This window comes from Oryza brachyantha, chromosome 12, assembly GCF_000231095.2.
Source record: "Oryza brachyantha chromosome 12, ObraRS2, whole genome shotgun sequence".
NCBI lineage: Eukaryota > Viridiplantae > Streptophyta > Magnoliopsida > Poales > Poaceae > Oryza > Oryza brachyantha.
The window spans coordinates 1,540,610-1,561,635 of NC_023174.2; the positions used below are offsets into that span (position 1 = coordinate 1,540,610).

The 21,026-nt window shown below is 40.2% G+C and overlaps 3 protein-coding genes and 1 pseudogene across 5 annotated transcripts; 2 read left to right on the top strand and 2 right to left on the bottom strand.

The window, feature by feature from the left end:
* Positions 1–2,986: 2,986 nt before the first annotated feature.
* LOC102719643 (calcium-binding protein CBP) lies at positions 2,987–6,145 on the bottom strand. Its single transcript, XM_006664911.2, has 5 exons — positions 5,512–6,145; positions 4,220–4,266; positions 3,941–4,116; positions 3,413–3,431; positions 2,987–3,320 (listed from the first exon to the last, which is right to left on the bottom strand). Exons 1-5 carry the CDS (start codon positions 6,071–6,073, stop codon positions 3,216–3,218), a joined length of 909 nt encoding a protein of 302 aa, XP_006664974.2. The 5' UTR covers positions 6,074–6,145; the 3' UTR covers positions 2,987–3,215.
* A 1,933-nt stretch (positions 6,146–8,078) lies between these two features.
* On the top strand, positions 8,079–12,580 carry LOC102719353. Of its 2 annotated transcripts, XM_040529761.1 has the most exons (13): positions 8,079–8,417; positions 8,802–8,899; positions 9,049–9,131; positions 9,257–9,383; positions 9,671–9,734; positions 9,855–9,952; positions 10,039–10,123; positions 10,236–10,300; positions 10,621–10,718; positions 11,205–11,269; positions 11,766–11,847; positions 11,941–12,020; positions 12,104–12,580. In XM_040529761.1, the coding sequence occupies exons 1-13, from the start codon at positions 8,206–8,208 to the stop codon at positions 12,111–12,113; spliced, it is 1,167 nt and encodes a 388-aa protein (XP_040385695.1). In that variant the 5' UTR covers positions 8,079–8,205; the 3' UTR covers positions 12,114–12,580. The 2 variants fall into 2 exon arrangements, with proteins under 2 accessions (XP_040385695.1, XP_040385696.1); XM_040529762.1 differs by lacking the exons at positions 11,205–11,269; positions 12,104–12,580 and having other exon boundaries at positions 11,941–12,017.
* Positions 12,581–12,660: 80 nt separating this feature from the next.
* On the bottom strand, positions 12,661–16,068 carry LOC102718612 (annotated as a pseudogene).
* A 43-nt stretch (positions 16,069–16,111) lies between these two features.
* On the top strand, positions 16,112–20,495 carry LOC102707834. 2 transcript variants are annotated; one of them, XM_040529759.1, is made up of 13 exons: positions 16,118–16,464; positions 16,720–16,817; positions 16,977–17,059; positions 17,176–17,302; positions 17,592–17,655; positions 17,782–17,879; positions 17,968–18,052; positions 18,168–18,291; positions 18,550–18,651; positions 19,151–19,215; positions 19,718–19,799; positions 19,897–19,976; positions 20,060–20,495. In XM_040529759.1, the coding sequence occupies exons 1-13, from the start codon at positions 16,253–16,255 to the stop codon at positions 20,115–20,117; spliced, it is 1,278 nt and encodes a 425-aa protein (XP_040385693.1). In that variant the 5' UTR covers positions 16,118–16,252; the 3' UTR covers positions 20,118–20,495. The 2 variants fall into 2 exon arrangements, with proteins under 2 accessions (XP_040385694.1, XP_040385693.1); XM_040529760.1 differs by lacking the exon at positions 20,060–20,495 and having other exon boundaries at positions 16,112–16,464; positions 19,698–19,799.
* Positions 20,496–21,026: the final 531 nt, after the last annotated feature.

Below are 21,026 nucleotides of genomic sequence, written 5' to 3' on the forward strand. Positions count from 1 at the left end.
CATTGATTGGTGTTGAGTGCTTTTAGTAACAAGTAATTATAGAGTTGTTAACTTCAATAAAGCATCCTAGCGATTTGCAGTTTGCCTTTTGTTTAATAATCGAGATTTTACAGCTCCATCTTCTGTTGACACTTATAAACCAAAAATTAAATTTCTAACCTAAATTGAGAGCAGATTTTGGTGTTTTTTTTCATGGTAATTTATTTTCAAGGCTTGGTTTTTAGGTCAATAAGAATAGGTATATAGAATTTTTATTCCTAAATTATTTTTTATTTGCAAATATGTTGTTTGGATTTTTCCCTAAATAAGCCAAACAATCATCCAAATATGCATGTTTGGGGAAGATTAAGATTATGAGAACCACAAGTCTAGATTCTTATAAACTAAGTGTTGTTAAGGAGAGCTTATAACTTATTAAGATTGTGTGATAACCTACGTCTATCGGAAGTTGCCCCCAAATAAACTCTTGTTTTTATTGGGGTGAGTCATAACTATAATGTTTGTAATGTTGTTTTTCCACGAAGAATATGGATACCTGTAATTTTCATGGGCAATCTTTGATCCGTATTATATGAAATGCTTAAACTAAACTAGTTTAAATCCTTCGTTGTGTTAATATTTGGTGTTTGGATGATGTCTCGAGCTGCATAGCAGACCTACTAATTTACAGTTTTACGTAATATGCAATTTACTCTCTCATTCCCTAAATATTTAACGCAGTTGATTTTTTATACACGTTTAACTATTTATCTTATTAAAAAATGTACATAAAAATCCTTCGTTTTATACACGTTTGACTATTCGTCCGTAACCGTCTCTCAAAATCAAGGGTTCAGATCGTCTGCCCTCCCCACCCCTCTGCCCTCGATAAATTTAATGATTTGACACTTTTTTCATTGACCAATTATTTATGTTGATATTTGTGAGTATGACATATGGGACCATCTGAATCAATGATAGTGAATCATGATGTCAAATAATCGAACCTTAATCTTACAAGTGTTAAAAAGTCAAATCCCTCTCTGCCCTCACCCGGCCTCCACGCCGCCCGCGCTGCCTCAGTCCCGCCTCCACCGCACCGCCGCCCCTCCACCGCCTGCGCTGCCTCCATCGCCGCCTCCGCCGCGCCTTCTTCGTGCCCACGCTCTCACGCGGCCGGCCCTAGCCTGCCCCCATCCTCTCCCGCGCCGCGTTCTCTTCCGGCCCGCCTCCTCAGATCAGTCAGCGGCGGTGGAGGCGGAGGGTACGTGAACAAGGCCACCGGCGAGATCGGTGGCCCGTGTGGGCCCGAGCTGACGCGGTACGGCGACTGGGAGCACAGTGGCCGGTGCTCCGACTTCTGACCGGCTCTTCCGCTAGCCAAGATGGTAGCTTTCTCTACCGGCTTAGCGTGATCTGGCAAGAAATGTAATACTAGATGGTTTTATAGCTCTCTATGCTCTCCTTTCTTCTTGAATTTGGAATAAAGTGGAAGTTGTTATGCAGGCCATGATTATGAATTTCTGGATGTTTCAGTCTTTCAGGGCACTAATCCCCATGAATCTTACTATCTCACACTGGTAATCTCAAGCTTTGTTCTGCTGTTTGATGAATTGCTTGAGCCGAGTGATGGGATGGAATTGCTTGTTTTGTAATTCAGTGCAGATCTGTGAGCACTTGTAATTTGGCACAAGGAAAGATTGGAAGTTGCTATGCAGGCCCATAGTTCTGAATTTCTGAATGCTTCAGAGCACTATCCTCATGAATCTTAGCGTGATAATCTCTTTTTTTTTGCTTCTGATGTTTGATGAATTCCTTGAGCTCAACGATGAGATGGATTAGTCTATTCTGTGATTCAGTACATACTTGTGAAAGCATGTACTTTGGCACAAGGGAAGAAATCCTCCAATTCTCCATGCTGAGATTGTTCATACCTTGGTCAGCTACTGTTTCTCCCTCTTACGTTTTCAGTAGCACAGCAATCGATTGCTAGATTGAGCCTGTTACTGTTGCTAGGTCGACGCTCAAAAACTGTCAATGAAGGAAAAGCATATATACTGGCTGCATGATGATGGATTTGCTATTATAGATTGCTCACCTTGGATTTCCATTCTCAGCACTCTGAGCAGTTCAGCTGCAGTGCCCTGCATTTTTGCCTGATGACACTATCCCAGAATGGCTTTCATTTGGAGCTCCTGTAGGTCAGTATCCATGAGCCATCAAAATCTGGACTTGCCATTGTTCACCATGATCTTTCACATGGGTGATCTGAGCACCCCCGGTTTAATTCTACATTTGCCATAAAATTCTTTTGGTTAAATATAACTAAGATAGATAAAATTGTGAAATATTCAAAACATAAATTTTATTTTAATTAGTTGATTTTTATTATCAATTATCATCATTCATTAGCACATGTATGTTTGATATATGACTTGAATCAAACTAAAGTGCAATTAAACATATTTTAGAAAAAATAATTTAACTAACATGAAATTAAATTATGTATATAAATATTATGATACCGTAGCGTTAGCACGGATATATTGCTAATATATATATATATATATATATATATATATATATATATATATATATATATATAATTTTTTATTTACAAATTAACTTTTGCTCATAAATATACCTTCCATATCATCACAATCAATCACTTCTCATTCAAAATTCTTTCTATTTTACTTCCGCGTACCCCCATCCATCCCTCATTTACTAAAAAGCGTCATAATTTTTTCTTCAAAATATTAGTCTCTACTAAACACAACTCGGGAACACTTTCAGATGGAGGTAATAGATAGGGAAAAAAATAATAGCCATAGATGTTCAGAGCATCCACAAAAGAAAAATAATATGTATGAGCCTTTTTTTAACTTGTGCCTGTGTGCAGACCAATTTGGTTATACTCCGTATCGTAATTATCGTCTAACTTCCGTACCATGTTGAGGGTCGACTTCCCCGCAGATCAAACGGTTGATGCGGTGTCGCTAGTTAGGACCAAACAAAGCGCATGCACTATTTAGATTTTTCCGCATTACATTACATCATTTTCAGAGCAATCCTCACATGCATGACCATTGTAACATGACTGTTCGGCGAAGCACTTGTCGATTTTATGTCCACAAAATAAACTCAGTTAAAAACAAGTTGATGAACAGAATTACATAACCTTTTCAATACAATGGGCATGATCTCAAAGGTCGAGTCTGCAGCGCATTACCATTCTATGCAATGAGAAAAGGGAGTACGGTCAACATGAAAGCCTCATAAGTAAAAGTTGCAGAGCCCGAGAAGGCTGTGTCTTTTTCCTTGAACTTCTCAGTCAGACCCTGTAAAATTGTTACAGATGAATGTTAACACAGTGAAAACAGATTAACAGAACATTGTGCTAGGTCTTAAACAACGTCTGTGATGGCATTACCTTAACTGTGAGGCAGCATCTGCAAAAGTAAACAAAATAGAGTTAGGATTGCAATATAGGCCAAACTGGAATCATACAAGATATCAAAGTTTTAAAATATCCAATATATAAGCCATGACATGTGAAGCAATGAAAAATAATAATTTTACCAAGGACTTTTATAGTTCTAAACTTAGCGTTTAAAAAGCCAAGACTGCAAAATAAAAAAGAATGAAAAAAAACTAAATTAATTCAAAGTTTTACATCAGAAACCAGGGGAAGTAGAAAGCCCAGTTGGTGCATGCATTATCTTTTAACTCAAAATGTGGAAGAAACATCTTAACAATTATGCTTGATTGGAAATATCGTCTTTAACCAGACATTTGATCCAAAATACTACTTTTCTGCCAACAAATGTTCAAAAAAAAAACATTACGAATTTGAAAAAGATCCAATAATTAGCTGATTTATAAACATATGGATAAGCTAATAGCGTGAACAATTACTAAGAAAGCAATCGGCAAAACATAATTGAAGGAGCCATCTTACTCAATGAAGTTATCATATTCAATTGCTTTGTTCTTGCCCCCAGTCTTGTCAAACTTAGAGACAAGCAAGTCTAGCACAGTTGGAGAAACTGAATATCCCAGACTGAGAAGAGCATCACGCAATTCTGCTGCATCAATTCTACCACTTCGGTCACGATCAAACCTCTCAAAAATGCTCTGCACAATACAAGCAGAAAATGCACTTATTCAGTTTCAACAGTAACTTCATTAGTAGTTCCACCACACAGAAGAAAGGAAAGTTTAAGATGTAGCATCTCACCCTCCAATTCTGAAGGCTGTAAAACACAGAGATAAATTCCTTGGGCCCTGAAAGGATCAAAGACACATATTCAATGTGGTCTACCGGAAAAAAAAATCAATAACATAAGAAATGCTTAAGTTCATAAAATAGTACTACCTCCGTTATATAATAACCTCATTTTTCATTTTTCCGTGTCCAACGTTTAACCATTCGTCTTATTTGAAATTTTTTTGCGATTAATATTTTTATTATTACTAGATGATAAAATATGAATAGTACTTTATACGTGACTAATTTTTTAAAGTTTTTGTACAAATTTTTCAAATAAGACGAATAGTCAAACGTTGGACACGGAAAAACGAAAAATGAGGTTATTATGGGACGGAGGTAGTATCTAGCAATTGACTATTTTGTTAAATCTGGTGCATTTACATGTTAGAACTAAGAGAGCCAATATTCTAGATGACAGTTCAGTAGCTGAAGCCTGAAAGCCTGAAACATAGCACTGTTTCCAGAGTATGCACTGCTCAATCAATTCAAAGTTCATAATTCAATCTCTACACAGAAAACAGATGCCAAAGGGATAGGACAACTGGCATGCATTAAAATTTTTGAACCAAACTGACTAACAAAACTAAGTATGCCAGCAAACAAGTATAAACTACTACATGTGCCAAAGTACCATTGGGTTTTACTGGAGTAAACCCAATTTTTTTATTTCTAGACACAAACCAGAAGAATTTACAGTTACAACTCATAATTTCACTGTGCAAAGGTGTCTATGCTGTACCAAAGTAGACCACAACATGATATCCACACCGCACATGAGCTGGGATTGTCAACGATTCTATTGAATCATTTCCATAAAGGAATGGGTGCAATTGAGAAACTTAATTAAAAACGCATTCCAACACTAAAAGTAAACTCCAGCGTAAACAAGTTGCCACTATGATGTAAACAATGACTACACCGCTCGCAGTTCCGTTTGTACGTCCGTCCCTGACTGCTGAATCCATCTAGGCATCTACACATCGCCGTCGCCGGCAGAAAAGTCGCATACTCGCACAGCGATACCGTAGGCACCTAGTTAATCCTCCCACGAAGCGCCACGTGCTAATTGCGTGCCACTCGTTGACGACACACCGCCCAAAGCACACCCACCGTTACTACGCCATTGCCACCGAGCTTGACCAGAACAACGCGCACGATAGTCTCCATGGCGCATCACAGCACAGATCACGCTAACGCCCGCCATTCCCACCCCCTAGAGACTAAAGATTGGCGAGTGGGACGAAGAAGGGATGAGTTACCAATCTTGCGGACGTTGGTGTTGGTGAAGAGGTACATGAGGAGGTGGACGGTGCGGAGGCTGAAGCTCTGGCTGTACCCGGACAGCGCCGACTGCAGCTCCTTGTCGTCGATCATCCCGCTGCCGTCCCGGTCCGCCGCCTGGAAGCACGCCACCACGTTCGGGTCCGTCCCCGGCGGGAACGCCGACGGCACCAGCGACGCGAAGGGGCTGCCGTACCCGCCGGGCGCCCCGTAGGGCGCCGACGAGGGCGGCGGGGCCCCGTAGGGGGCGCCGTACGGCTGGGTGGTGGGCGGGGCGCCGTAGGGCTGGGTGGAAGGCGGCGCCCCGTAGGGCTGGGCGGAAGGCGGGGCTCCGTAGCCGCCCCCGCCGCCGCCGTAGGGCTGGGCGCCGTAATAAGGGGCGGAACCGGAGGAGGAGGTCTTGCCCTCCTTGGGGGGCTTGTCGCCGTAGGGCGGGGCGGAGGGGGCGGGGGAGGAGCCGTAGGGCGGTGGCGGGGCCCCGTAGCCACCGGCGGCGCCGTAGGGGTAGCCGGAGCCGGGGTTTGGCGGGTAGCCGGCCATGGGAGAGGGGGGGTTTGCGAATTGAGAGATTTGGGGATAGCCAAGTCAACCTGTCTGTCTGCGTTCTCTGATCTTTTGCGAAGGCAGGTGTGAGTGTGACCGTTTATATCGATGAACATAACCTGGAAAGTAGACGCGGTTGTTGTCGTTTTTATGGCTGCGAACACGAGGCATTTAATTTTTTACCCTTTTTTTATAATAGATTTATTATTTGATAGAATTTATTGTTTAAATTTATGTGACATAGATTTATGAGAGTCTATATGACAAATTTATTTTGCTCAGAGTAACAAAAGTTTAAATTTTGCTTGAAGATGACGCGGACACGCCACGCGTGCGTTGTTATGAAACCACGGCACCATGTTGTGGCTCTTTGGACTGAACGGCGGAACGTGTCACTCTTGTCGGGGCGGATCGAAGGAAGGAAGTAGAAAGAGCCTTGATGCATGCGCGTGGGCAGCGACGGCATGGTCGCGCGGCCGCTGGCGATTGAGTCTGCAGGTGTAGCTTGATCGTTATGCTGCTTCGCTGTGGGTTCTTGAACCAAGTTGAGCACGGCAACTATAGCAAGCACGTGTATAGACCATTTCTCTATTCTCAGCAAGGCAATGGTTCGCAATGCGCCATCTACTCATGAAAAAAATGGTGGGTACAAATATGTTGTGACTCGGATCATTTGCAGTCAATTTCATCCACATCTTAAGAAGTCAAGCAGGCAAGCAAGCCAAAGACATAGTAGTAGAGATGAGACTTGGGCTGTACCGTGCTAGACACGGGCGGACCCATAGTTCTTCACGTAAAAATTGGTTGTGTCGGCCCAGCCCAACTTGCCCACCGTGCCATGCCGACCCACGAGGGTGATGCCACAACCCAAGCACAACCCAAAAGCATGTCAGATCTGTTTGGACTGTGCAGTATTGATTGTCTGCTCTGCTGTTGTATTGTCATGTCGTATTACTGTGGCCATGTGTCAAGGCATTAAGCCACCAATATCGTGGCGTGTAGAAGCACTGAACTAGAGTAATCATCCAATCGATAAAGTGGTCATGTCCATGTGAGCGTGTGATAATGTCCGCGAGACAGGCATACCGTGTCGCACATAGATATAGCGTTCACATGACATTCAATGACTGATGAGCTCATGGTTACATGACCAATGATCTAGAAAATGACATTCAATGACTGATGAGCTCATGGTTACACGACCAATGATCTAGAAAGAAAATCGGTCTATTATGAAAGCACGATCCAGGAACAAAATCAACCTGGCATGAATGTTTCATGTCTCATTTCGATCGTGCTGGCCCAAGCACATCACAATAATCGTGTCGTGTCATGCCGCACAACATGCTTATGTTCGAGGCCCAAGCCCAGCCATGGTTGTGCCATGTCGGTACAACCCAATTCGTGCTAGGCCATGGAGTGCTTTCTACCGTGCCAGACCATCGTGCCTTGGATCGACCCATGAAAGCACAGCCCAAGTCTCACCTCTACCTAGGAGGAGAAGAATTAAGTGGAGACACACACTCATTTGGTGCTAGGTGATTAGTCTAACAATTTGATCTACTACGATATTCGTGGTAGAGTTGTAAAAGATAGGATCACAACCATTATGCACCAATTTCTTTTCCTTTACTCTCATGTGTCAACGTAGTAAATCGAAGCGTGGCATATATGTTAAAAAATTCGGATAGTCTATGATAATAGTTAATGTTATGCACGATAGAACCAAATATTATCAAGTTAAAAATCTAATTTAAAAGTATAGTATGACAGACTTTTACGTATAAATTTTTCATAACAAACCTATTATTTAATATTTAAAAAAAATGTGCCCAAGATCCGAGTAAAAAATGAGGAAAATCTATACGAGAAACGCAGCCTTAATTAAAGCCGATCGTGATGAAAAACACAGCAGAAGCTTGTGGGCCGTGGACACTGGGGCACTGGGCAGAGCGGAAACAGACCGACGGCCCAGCGGCTTCCACGTACCCAACCAAACAAGCAACCACGGCCTTGCGCCATCCCAGCCGCACGCGCCACGGTGAGCGAGCAGAGAGCACCGACACCACTCGGCAATCTCGCCGGAGGGAGCAGAGCAGCGGCGCAGCGCGGTCTGCCGCTCCGGAGGAATGGCCACCGTGGTGAGGGCATGCATGCCGCTCCCCACCCCACCGGTCCCCGTCGCTTCCTCATCTGCCGCTCCCTCCACGGACGCGCAGCGGAGGTCCCCCGGCGCCCGCGTGCTCGTGCTCGGCGGCACTGGCCGCGCCGGGGGATCCACCGCCACCGCGCTCTCCAAGCTCCGCCCCGACCTCAGCATCCTCATCGCCGGCAGGAACCGGTTGGTGCCTCTCATCCTCGTGCTACACACCTGCTCCGCATATCTCAGTTCAGTTGCATAGATTCAACCATGTTCAACCGTCGCAATTTCTGATAAAAAGTGCGAACATGTAGAGTCACTCATAGTAGCATTTGATCAAATTCTAAGAGGTCTGCAACGTTGTGTAATTGTGTTGTGCCGATCCGACAATAGAAAGAAGAGTATGCTTATTTTGCCAGTAGCCACTCTTTTAAGAGCTTTTTTCCCATCCTTAAGGTACTATAAGATATCACTATTTTCTATATAAAATTACTAAGAGGTATCAAATTTTATATACAGTAGTACCTCTTGTTACATGATGGTAAAATTGCTCCTCTTTTAATTATCATTGTTCTATTTTACCAGGGAGAAAGGTCAGTCTTTGGCATCTAAACTTGGAGACCAATCTGAGTTTGCCCAAGTTGATATTTGCAATACAAGCATGTTGGAAGAAGCACTAAATGGTTAGAACTAAATGACAACCTGCTTATGGTGTATCTTAAGTTGAAACTTTCTATGACTAAATTGATTATGCAATCCCCCAAAATTGATTATGATGCTTGCAAAGATATGAATAAATTTGTTCTGATGTTCAATAAATTTGTTTACGCAGATGTGGATTTAGTTGTTCATGCTGCTGGACCTTTCCAAAGGGAGAATGAGTGCACTGTATTGCAGGCAGCAATAGCAACCAAGGTGGAAATGTGCGGCATGTGCCATGCCGGATCCTCAAATTAACGCACAAGTTTAGTTACACCTGTCGAAATCAGTCATATGCTACTTACCTGAAAAGGCTATGACATTCATTTTTTTTTGTGCAGACAGCATATATTGATATTTGTGATGACACGGACTATTCATGGAGAGCAAAAGGTTTTCACGAACAAGCAAAAGCTTGTGGTGTCCCAGCTATTACAACTGCAGGCATCTATCCTGGAGTGAGCAATGGTCTTACTTTACATTTCTTTCAAACAGCATCTCAGTTTGGCTTCCTATTTCTCAATTTACACTGAGCAGAAACTGTAATGTATTTTTGGATATTTTCCATTAGCATTCATGTATAGTATCCATACCTATTCAAGTCTACATTTTCCACATATGTAATATCAACAAATTGTTAATGGCATGCATTAACATGAAAAATTTAAAATATATAATAGAGATATAATCTAGAGAAGCTTCGTATCTTATTTTTTTATTGATTCGAAATGCACTGTTTTCTTATGTTGGAACAGTGATGGCTGCTGAGCTTGTCCATGCTGCTAGGAGTGAAGATGCTGGTGAACCTGAAAGACTAAGGTTAGGAGTTTTAAATTTATTGAAAAAGATAAAAGTCAAGCTAGCCATACAGTATTGAAAGCGTGGTAATATACCTATATTCACCAGAATCTATGCTCTGTTGCTAAATTCCTTTTTTAGATTCTTTTATTATACTGCAGCCTCTGGTGGTGCTGGCCCAACAATATTGGCAACGAGTTTCCTGCTTCTTGCGGAGGATGTAATCGCATATAACAAAGGTACTTTTGAACTGTTTACTAGTGAAATTATAGATATATATTTTTCTATGAAGAAAATATGAATTCCATTCTCATTACATATTCAGGAGAAGAAATAAAATTGAAGCCCTACAGTGGAGCTCTCAGCATTGATTTTGGAAAAGGGGCCAGGAAGAAAGATGTTTACTTGCTGTACGCACTTTCTAGCATTACATACTTTTCAGATCTTGTCACAATAAGGAAAACCAGTTTGGTTAAACTCAAAAAGGAAGTAACAAAATTTATATTATTCCAATAATTCCAGGAATTCGCCAGAAGTGAAAAGTGCTTATAAGGTTTTAGGTATGCCTACTGTCAGCGCTCGCTTTGGTACTGCTCCTTTCTTCTGGAATTGGGGAATGCAGGCCTTCGCAAACTTTTTACCTGTTGTATGTCTAACTCCTCAAATTATGCTTTATCAAGTTACTTTATCAGTACCAGAAATCAAAGAAATATAGAAGTTTTAACTTTTAATCTGCCAACAGCTTCTATTTTATTTCTGTATTTCTTTTGGCAGTCCAAAATATTAAGTAATTCTATTACTGTTAAACCAACATATTTGCTTGTGATGAGATGCAATAATGAAAATGGGATAATATTAAACTGGTGATTTATTGCTAATGTCTGAGTATACCTGATTTCAATTTCAGGAGTTCTTGAGGGATACAAGGTTCTAAAATTGGTCAAATTTGTTGATCCTTTTGTTAGAGCTATCGATGGCATTGCAGGAGAGCGTGTTTCCATGAGAGTAAGTAATTATATTTTTTTATTTACCTGTGCTTTTAAAAGTACTAGTTCCATTCAAGCTATTTGAAGGGTTAACTGCATATTCTTTCAAGCTGTGACCAGAGCAGGTATTTGAATACCAGTTTTCAAATAATTGTTTAGCCAATGGGACTCTCTTTCACTTTTATAATTACAATGTGGTTTTTAAACTATGATCTGATCATTTATAAGAAGGTAAAATACATATATTTTGCAAAAAGAAAGAGCAAGCAAGGCCCATCAGTTCTCAATAACCATCCATTTCCATAAATTATAGGTACATAAGGAGATTTTTGTTTTACTAGTTACTAGCCCAGGTCGCTAGCACGCTAAAAACATAGTAGTTCTAGTATTCTCTCGAGCCACACCTAGAGTAACATTGAACTAATTTTACTCTCAAACTTTGTCCAGAGTAGTATATGTAGCTACCGAGGACCACTTTTTGATCAAACATATTTTGTTTGTGCAGGTAGACTTAGATTGTTCAAATGGACGGAATACTATCAGATCATTCTCTCATAAAAAGTTATCTGTGTAAGTACACATTTCTATACGAGATGTTGATCATTCTCAAGGTCCATCACCTAATGGATATTACAATATCAGTCATCAAATCAAGTTCTTTTTTTAAAAAAAAAAATCAGCTATCACATTCTTTTAGTACTGTAGGAAGCTTCACATTAGTCTTGTCCAGATGATAGGTCAGTTTCGAAAAAAGGGTTTCTGTGAAATCTATATTTATTAAAAGCTGGTAGAGTATCTACTTATACCAGACTAATTAGTTTTCCCTTGACACTTGAAATGATGCAGCTCTTTTTTCTGTAGAAAAAGTTATGCTCACAACTCAGAACTCAGAAGCCTAATTCTCATGAATTTATTCTTAAAATTTAGAGCAATCTTACAGCAGTTGTTTTGATAAGTTCTTGTGTACTTTGCAGTTTTAAATTATAAAATGGGGTAAATTATTTGTGCAAAACTATCTGCATTGCTTTTTAGTTTATTTTTATTTAAAGAAAAAATGTTTTTCCAGATCGGTGGGCTATGCAACAGCGGCATTTGTTCTAGCAGTTCTTGAGGGCAGCACACAACCAGGAGTTTGGTTTCCAGAAGAGGTTAGTGGTGCTTTAGTGAGAAGACAGAATAACACAATACCAGTTCATAGAAGTATTCTTTAGCTTTATAAAACTCTTCTACTCCTATTGTAGCCTGATGGAATAGCAATTGAGTCAAGGAAGGTGCTCCTTGAGCGGGCATCTCAAGGAACAACAAACTTTGTGATGAAAAAGTGAGCTAATATTCCAACACCCATATATGAGCTAATACTTTCTGTACCCTAGCTAACGCAATGCCACAAATTTGAATACACAGGCCACCCTAGATGACAGAGACTGATCCAAAGGAAGTTGGGCTGGGAATATATGTGTGATTGTGTGATAGAAACTGTATACTTGACTCCCTATATAAAAGTTCATACCTCTATTATAATTTTGCCCAAATCTTGGAGCAATTACAATGTTCTAGGGTATGAGCAACTATAGCAAATTAGCAACTGGGACGGAGCAATCAGTGTTATTTACTAGTTAATGACCCTTTTTTGGATATGCCTGTAAATGATAGAACGACTTTGTAATGCTTCTAAGAGCATAGAGTGGCGATGAAATGAATTGAAGCAACACATCATACAACCAAACATGGTCAGAATTTCGAAGAAGTGCCTGCGAAACTTCATTTGGAAGTTGGAACACGGAAAACTGCCCCTTTGTCTTGGCAGAAATGAATTGTGAAACACCTCAAAATTCCTTGCGTTCCAATCGAGCATTAATGAATAAAACGAAATGTCCTTATCCGTAGAATTGAGGTGTTAGTTTTCTCAACGTAGCAGCAGTACGCCCCTATATGCTTGTCCTTGTTGCCACTTTGGTCATCGTGATTAGCATCAACTTTTGCAGCCTGTGAATTGGAAGGGCATAGTCGCATAGAAATAGTTTTATGTTCTGCTCTGTACCTCTGTTTACAAATTTCTGTGCATTCTTTCAAAGAAATGAAAGCTATTTGGGGGTAAAACATCCACTTATCTCGTCCTATACAGATTGGGAGATTAATATATCACATGCCTACTAAGCTAGAAAAGGTCGATGATAATTCGTTAGCATTTTATCATTACCTACTTTACATTGCAACTGACATACGTTCGCATGTCCAACAATGGTGACCCTCGTACTGCAGCTCTCGTCCAACGATCATCTGCATTCTACATCACCATTGATGTTGCAGGAAACAACCTGTCCAGCAGGGTATAAACCCCTCCACCCAGTAGAAATGCACCACTGCATTTATCCAAAAGAAAAGCAGGAAGCAGATCTTTTATGAAGGAATGGCTTACATTTTTTTGGGACATTTTCTAAAAAATAATGAATAAGAATTTATCTGAGGAATTGAAACTGTGTAATAAATGACATAATTGTCGCAAGAAGTTTAGAACAATACTTGCAAAAAATATTAAATGGATGAAAAGATAAATTTGATGTGTTATATTCTCCTAACAAGTATGCCAAATAAATACAGTTTCATGTGCTTTGAACCAAGGCAGTGAAATTGTATAAAACTAGTGAATGCTTGGTATCAATTAATGAATACTCCCATTAATTTTCAATGTTTCCTTTTCGACAGGTAGCAAAGAATGATTACTAATGTGCATATAGTTAATTGCAATGTGTAGTTTTGTTTCAATTTACAAAGCAGGAACCCCTCAAGATCCAGAAAGAACTAGGTCACATACCTGATTGGTTATCCAAGAGGAATATCTCCTGAATGAAAGCAAACTCTACAGAAAGAAAATAATTCATTAGTCATTAAATGTAAAATGAACATGTGTGGGTAATCTAGGATTTGTGCTGTTTAACTGTTACTCAAGTCTAAGAGATTCAAACTTCCACTTTTATTGGTATTATCTTGTTCATGCTTAACAAATGTAAATCTCAGAAGACATCTATACCTGCAGTGCTCCAGCAAAAGAAGCTTCAATGAGAAGAGGTGCAACATAGCCAGTTGTATATGTCAATAACAAACTTCCTCCAACAATCGGATCCTGAGAGAAAAATGTATTGTGATTGGCATAAAAAAAGCAAAATAAGCTAGGGCAAGCATATGCTCCATGACGTCAATTAGACAGATTCGCTAAGGCAAGTGTAACATAGATTGGACACGAAGCAATCAAACATCACTGGATATCATAGATGTATTTGCTAACTTTAGTGATTAAAAACACTATGGTAAAAGTTTAAAACAGATTTAATGTTTTAAAATTTAATAAATGGTAATAAAATATTAATGCAACTTATGTATCCTCCTGTTATGCATACTCTTGAAGTGGCAACATATCCCAGAAGTGTAGCAAGAACAGGTGTACTGCAAGGTGATGCTGCTAATGCAAACGTAAGTCCAGCAAGGTATGCTTGTACACCTATTAGGAAAAAGCAAGATATTATTCACTGTAATTAAAACAAACATAATGAGACATACAGTACTTTGGAGTTTGGAACGAAATAGAAAATGATGTCAGAAAGCATTACTGGAAGGGAGGTTAGCTGCAGCAGCTCGAGGGTCATAATCGCTGAAAAATGAGGGAAGCTGTAGCTCAATTACCTATAAATACAAGATAACCAGAACAAAGAACAGCTTAAGCCAGTGAGCTAATGCCTACTATTGCAGGAGATACAACACACTATACACATATTTCATCGAAATGAATTACCACTGTGACAAGGTTTCATAAGTATTTATAAAAAGAACCATTACGTGAGCCCATAATAGATTTGAATTGAGGCAAGAAGTTAGGTGGAAAAAATAATCAGCATGCTCCACTTTACAAGTTTTCACATTGGATTGTGAATTTACCTCAAGAAGGTTCAATCCCATTATGACTGCTAACCCTGAAGCAGCCACTGGGAGTCCTTGTCCTACCTGCCCATAGGCCTTCCCAGCAAAAGAGGCAGCAACACCAAGGATGGCTAAGGTGTTGCCAGTCCTAATAAAAAAGCAACTGAATTTCCAACAACCTAATAGATCGAACAGAAACACATCAAGTTACATCAGGAAATACATGGATGGAGGTTTTTTCATAAATGGTAGGTTACAGCATATGGGGCTTTGGATATGCATATTCTATTTGACTTCTCTAAGTCCTTTTATGTTATACATAATAGAACATACCTCAGGTCGATCTTTGCCAGAGCCAAAAGCACCTGAAGGATTTTAAAGAATGTGTCAGTTCAGTGTCATCAGTGATAACCAATCCTGGGGAACCAAACAAACCATCTCAATGCCACTATACTTGCCTATATATCCTAGAGTCAATGGTAGAACACTTAGTGTACAAGGAGACAAACTAGTTACAAGTCCAGCACCGAAAATTACAGCCAAGCTGGAGAATAGAGGAGCATATCAGAAAGAAAATGAACACAGCATAAAATAGAATGGAAGAAACTAAGCATGCAGATTCTGTCTACAGGCAATTGACTGCAGGGGCAAGGCTAACCTAGTGAAACTGAGAGCAGACAGCTGATCCTGAACAGCCTCATTGGCTTGCTGCCCTGCAGAATATAGCAAATTTCCAAACCAATCCCCAATGCTAATATCGGCCAAAGCCAGACCCGATGATCCTAGCTGATCATATAAAATGTTATGCAGGGATTAGCTATATGCCATCACAGTGGAATCTAAAGGAATATATTCATGTTCAAATTCGCCAGGAGATGTGGCGAGCAAGTATCCCAAATGTGCCTAGACAGTACTACCAGAGAACTTGGTCAAACTGCATGTGTGATTGCCCTTTCCTAAGAAAGATAACTATACTGTTGACTACAGTTCATAAGTTAATTTCCAGACAGTATAATTTGGCATGTTAAGTTGTTAACCATAGTGAAACCACAACTTGACACAGGCGTCACAAACTCCTCTTATGATAATCAACAAGGGAAACAGAAATTTGAAGGAAGCGCTCCCTCACCAGAGAATCTCCAAGCTCGGTAGCATTTGCAGCGCCAGCAGCAACCAGACTCCCCACTGCGACCAACGAGCACCACGTCAGAGCCATTTCGTCAAACAGATAGCCAGCGATAAACACACACGCAGGGAACAGTGAACAGGGAACAGTGAACACCCTTACCAGCCACGGTTGCCAGCAGCACGGGGGGCCGGCGGAGGAGCGAGCACCTCGCCGCCGCCTTCAACCTAGCTGCCTTGGAAACCGAGCTCCCGCGCTCGCAGGGCACGCCATGGGACGAGGAGGTGGAGGGTTTGGAAGCAGCAGCCCGTGCTGGGAGTGGGAGGCAGCGTTATCCATCTACAAACCGACGGCCCAGCGGCTTCCACGTACCCAACCAAACAAGCAACCACGGCCTTGCGCCATCCCAGCCGCACGCGCCACGGTGAGGGAGCAGAGAGCACCGACACCACTCGGCAATCTCGCCGGAGGGAGCAGAGCAGCGGCGCAGCGCGGTCTGCCGCTCCGGAGGAATGGCCACCGTGGTGAGGGCATGCATGCCGCTCCCCACCCCACCGGTCCCCGTCGCTTCCTCATCTGCCGCTCCCTCCACGGACGCGCAGCGGAGGTCCCCCGGCGCCCGCGTGCTCGTGCTCGGCGGCACTGGCCGCGCCGGGGGATCCACCGCCACCGCGCTCTCCAAGCTCCGCCCCGACCTCAGCATCCTCATCGCCGGCAGGAACCGGTTGGTGCCTCTCATCCTCGTGCTACACACCTGCTCCGCATATCTCAGTTCAGTTGCATAGATTCAACCATGTTCAACCGTCGCAATTTCTGATAAAAAGTGCGAACATGTAGAGTCACTCATAGTAGCATTTGATCAAATTCTAAGAGGTCTGCAACGTTGTGTAATTGTGTTGTGCCGATCCGACAATAGAAAGAAGAGTATGCTTATTTTGCCAGTAGCAGTCTTTTAATTATCAGTATTATATTTTACCAGGGAGAAAGGTCAGTCTTTGGCTTCTAAACTTGGACACCAATCTGAGTTTGTCCAAGTTGATATTCGCAATACAAGCATGTTGGAGGAAGCACTAAATGGTTAGTACTAAATGACAACCTGCTTATGGTGTATTTTAAGTTGAAACTTGCTATGACTAAATTGATTATGCAATTCCCCAAAATTGATTAAGATGCTTGCAAAGATATGAATAGTTATCTACAAACTTGTTCTGATGTTTAATAAATTTGTTTACTCAGATGTGGATTTAGTTGTTCATGCTGCTGGACCTTTCCAAAGGGAGAATGAGTGCACTGTATTGCAGTCAGCAATAGCAACCAAGGTGAAAATGTGCCATGCTGGATCCTTAAATTAATGCACAAGTTTAGTTACACCTGTCGAAATCAGTCATATGTTACTTACCTGAAAAGGCTATGACTTTCATAATTTTTTGTGCAGACGGCATATATTGATATTTGTGATGACACGGACTATTCATGGAGAGCAAAAAGTTTTCATGAACAAGCAAAAGCTTGTGGTGTCCCAGCTATTACAGCTGCAGGCATCTATCCTGGAGTGAGCAATGGTCTTACTTTACATTTCTTTCAAACAACATCTCAGTTTGGCTTCCTATTTCTCAATTTACACTGCGCAGAAACTGTAATGTATTTTTGGGCAATTTCCATTAGCATTCATGTATAGTATCCATATCTATTCAAGGCTACAGTTTCCACATATGCAATATAAACAAATTTTTAATGTCATGTATTAACATGAAAAATTTAAAATATATAATAGAGATATAATCTAGAGAAGCTTCATATCTTTTTTTTTTCGATTGATTCGAAATGCACTGTTTTCTTATGTTGGAACAGTGATGGCTGCTGAGCTTGTCCATGCTGCCAGGAGTGAAGATGCTGGTGAACCTGAAAGACTAAGGTTAGGAGTTTTAAATTTATTGAAAAAGATAAAAGTCAAACTAGTCATAAATTATTGAAAGCGTGGTTGTACTTGTATACCTATATTCACTAGAATCTATGCTCTGTTGCTAAATTCCTTTTTTAGATTCTTTTATTATACTGCAGGCTCTGGTGGTGCTGACCCAACAATATTGACAACGAGTTTTCTGCTTCTTGCGGAGGATGTAATCGCATATAACAAAGGTACTTTTGAACTGTTTACTAGTGAAATTATAGATATATAATTTCTCTATGAAGAAAAAAATGAATTCTGTTCTCATTACTTATTCAGGGGAAGAAATAAAATTGAAGCCCTACAGTGGAGCTCTCAGCATTGATTTTGGAAAAGGGGTCAGGAAGAAAGATGTTTACTTGCTGTAGGCACTTTCTAGCATTACATACTTTTCAGATCTTATCACAATAAGGAAAAACCAGTTTGGTTAGAACTCAAGAAGGAAGCTAACAAAATTTATATTATTCCAATAATTCCAGGAATTTGCCAGAAGTGAAAAGTGCTTATAAGGTTTTAGGTGTCCCTACTGTCAGCGCTCGCTTTGGTACTGCTCCTTTCTTCTGGAATTGGGGAATGCAGGCCTTCGCAAACTTTTTACCTGCTGTATGTGTAACTTCTCAATTTATGCTTTATCATGTTACTTTATCAGTATCAGAAATCAAAGAAATATAGAATTTTTAATTTTTAACCAGCCAACAGCTTCTATGTTATTTTTTTATTTCTTTTTGCAGAACAAAATATTAAGAAATTCTATTACTGTTAAACCAACATATTTTCTTGTGATGATGGAATCTGGAAAATGGAATAATATTAAACTGGTGATTTATTGCTAATGTTGAGTATACCTGATTTCAACTTCAGGAGTTTTTGAGGGACAAAAACAAGGTCCTAAAATTGGTCAAATTTCTTTATCCGTTTGTTAGAGCTATCGATGGCATTGCAGGAGAGTGTGTTTCCATGAGAGTAAGTAATTATGTATTTTTATTTACCTGTGCTTTTAAAAGTACTAGTTCCATTCAAGCTATTTGAAGTGTTAACTGCATATTCTTTCAAGCTGTGACCAGAGCAGGTATTTGAATACCAGTTTTCAAATAATTGTTTAGCCAATGAGCCTCTCTTTCACTTTTATAATTACAATTTGGTTTCTAAACTATGATCTGATCATTTATAAGAACGTAAAATACATATATTTCACAAAAAGAAAGAGCAAGCAAGGCCCATTAGTTATCAATAACCATCCATCTCCATAAATTATAGGTACACAAGAAGATTTTTCGTTTACTGGTTAGTAGCCCAGATCGCTAACAGGCTAGCCTAGAAGCATAGTAGTTCTAGTATTCTCTCGAGCCACACCTTGAGTAACAGTGAACTAATTTTACTCGCAAACTTTGTCCAGAGACCAGAGTAGTATATGTAGCTACTGAGGACCACTTTTTGATCAAATCTATTTTTGTTTGTGCAGGTAGACTTAGATTGTTCAAATGGACGGAGTACTATCGGATTATTCTCTCATAAAAAGTATTCTGTGTAAGTACACATTTCTATACGAGATGTTGATAATTCTCAAGGTCCCATCACCTAATTGATATTACCATATCAGTAGTCAAATATCAAGTTTATTTTTTTTATAAAAAAAATCAGCTATCACATTCTTTTAGTACTGTAGGAAGCTTCACATTAGTTTTGTCCAGATGACAGCTCAGTTTCGAATAAGGGGTTTCTGTGTAATCTATCTTTATTTAAAAGCTGATAGAGTATCTACTTAACAGACTAATTAGTTTTTCCTTGACACTTGAAATGATGCAGCTCTTTTTTCTGTAGAAAAAAGTTATGCTCACAACTCAGAACTCACAAGCCTAATTCCCATGAATTTATTCTTAAAATTTAGAGCAATCTTATAGCAGTTGTTTTGATAAGTTCTGGTGTACTTTGCCGTTTTAACTTTTAAAATGGGGTAAATTATCTGTGCAATACTATCTTCATTGCATTTTTGTTTTTTTTATTTAAAGAAAAAAAAATGGATTTCCAGATCGATGGGCTATGCAACAGCGGCATTTGTTCTAGCAGTTCTTGAGGGCAGCACACAACCAGGCGTTTGGTTTCCAGAAGAGGTTAGTAGTGCTTTAATGGGAAGCCAGAATAACACAATACCAGTTCACATAAGTATTCTTTAGCTTTTTAAAACTCTCTCTTCTCCTCCTATTGTAGCCAGAGGGAATAGCAATTGAGTCAAGGAAGGTGCTCCTTGAGCGGGCATCTCAAGGAACAACAAACTTTGTGATGAACAAGTGAGCTAATATTTCAACACCCATATATGAGCTAATATTTTCTGTACCCTAGCTAACGCAATACCATAAATTTGAATACACAGGGCACCCTGGATGATAGAGACTGATCCAAAGGAAGTTGGGCTGGGAATATATGTGTGATTGTGTGATAGAAACTGTATACTTGACTCCCTATATAGAAGTTCATACCTCTATTATAATTTTGCCCAAATCTTGGAGCAATTACAATGTTCTAGGGTATGAGCAACTAATAGCAAATTAGCAACTTGGACGGAGCAATCAGTGTTTTTTACTAGTTAATAACCCTTTTTTGGGGGGGTATGGCTGTAAATGATAGAACGACTTAGTAATGCTTCTAAGAGCATAGAGTGGGAGATGAAATGAATTGAAGCAGCACATCATACAACCAAACAGGGTCGAAAGCATCCTTAGAGTATCTCCAGGAGAATGCTAATATATAACTCCCAAAAACTCAGTATTGGGATCATCTAAAAAGATTTTGGGTCCAAAGTATCCCTTCCTCCAATAAAAGCCCTAAAACAGAATCTTACAATTTGTTGGCTAGCCACGCACATATGATTGGACACATGTTCCTGAGTGCTCGAGCTATAGAGGACACAACAGTGACGCTACCCAAAGTTGATTAATCAATTAATTATTGTTTAGTCAATCTAAGAAAGAGAAGCTAGATTAGATGATTATTGCTAAACCCAAATACAGGCACACACATGCATTGTCCACACGCATCATCAGATCCCATGGCTCATAAATGTAGACCGGCGTGGTTGTGGCTGTGTGGTCTGTGAGTTGGCACGAGATGAAAATGTGGCGTGATTTTCCGGATTGGGGATACCACTAGGAGGCCTAAATTTGGTTCATGGAACGCTGGTATTTGAGAATGCTAAAAAAATTAGAAGTTGCTTTGGGCAACTGTTGGAGAAACATTTTTAATCTAGAATGTCAATATTTACTTTTTATGGCTTCTATTGGACTGCTTTTGAAGATGCTCTTAGTGCCTGCTAAACTTTATTTGGAAGTTGGAACGCAGAA

Bases quoted from the DNA above. Each gene is read 5' to 3' on its own strand.
- LOC102719353 (XM_040529761.1), top strand. From the start codon at position 8,206: ATGGCCACCGTGGTGAGGGCATGCATGCCGCTCCCCACCCCACCGGTC. The intron at 8,900-9,048 runs GTTAGAACTAAA...TTGTTTACGCAG, and splicing joins GTTGGAAGAAGCACTAAATG to ATGTGGATTTAGTTGTTCAT. The intron at 9,953-10,038 runs GTACTTTTGAAC...TTACATATTCAG, and splicing joins TGTAATCGCATATAACAAAG to GAGAAGAAATAAAATTGAAG.
- LOC102707834 (XM_040529759.1), top strand. From the start codon at position 16,253: ATGGCCACCGTGGTGAGGGCATGCATGCCGCTCCCCACCCCACCGGTC. The intron at 17,656-17,781 runs GTTAGGAGTTTT...TTCCTTTTTTAG, and splicing joins GGTGAACCTGAAAGACTAAG to ATTCTTTTATTATACTGCAG. The intron at 19,800-19,896 runs GTTAGTAGTGCT...CTCCTATTGTAG, and splicing joins GCGTTTGGTTTCCAGAAGAG to CCAGAGGGAATAGCAATTGA.
- LOC102719643 (XM_006664911.2), bottom strand. From the start codon at position 6,073: ATGGCCGGCTACCCGCCAAACCCCGGCTCCGGCTACCCCTACGGCGCC. The intron at 4,267-5,511 runs GTAACTCATCCC...TGATCCTTTCAG, and splicing joins CACCAACGTCCGCAAGATTG to GGCCCAAGGAATTTATCTCT. The intron at 4,117-4,219 runs GTGAGATGCTAC...TGTATTGTGCAG, and splicing joins ACAGCCTTCAGAATTGGAGG to AGCATTTTTGAGAGGTTTGA.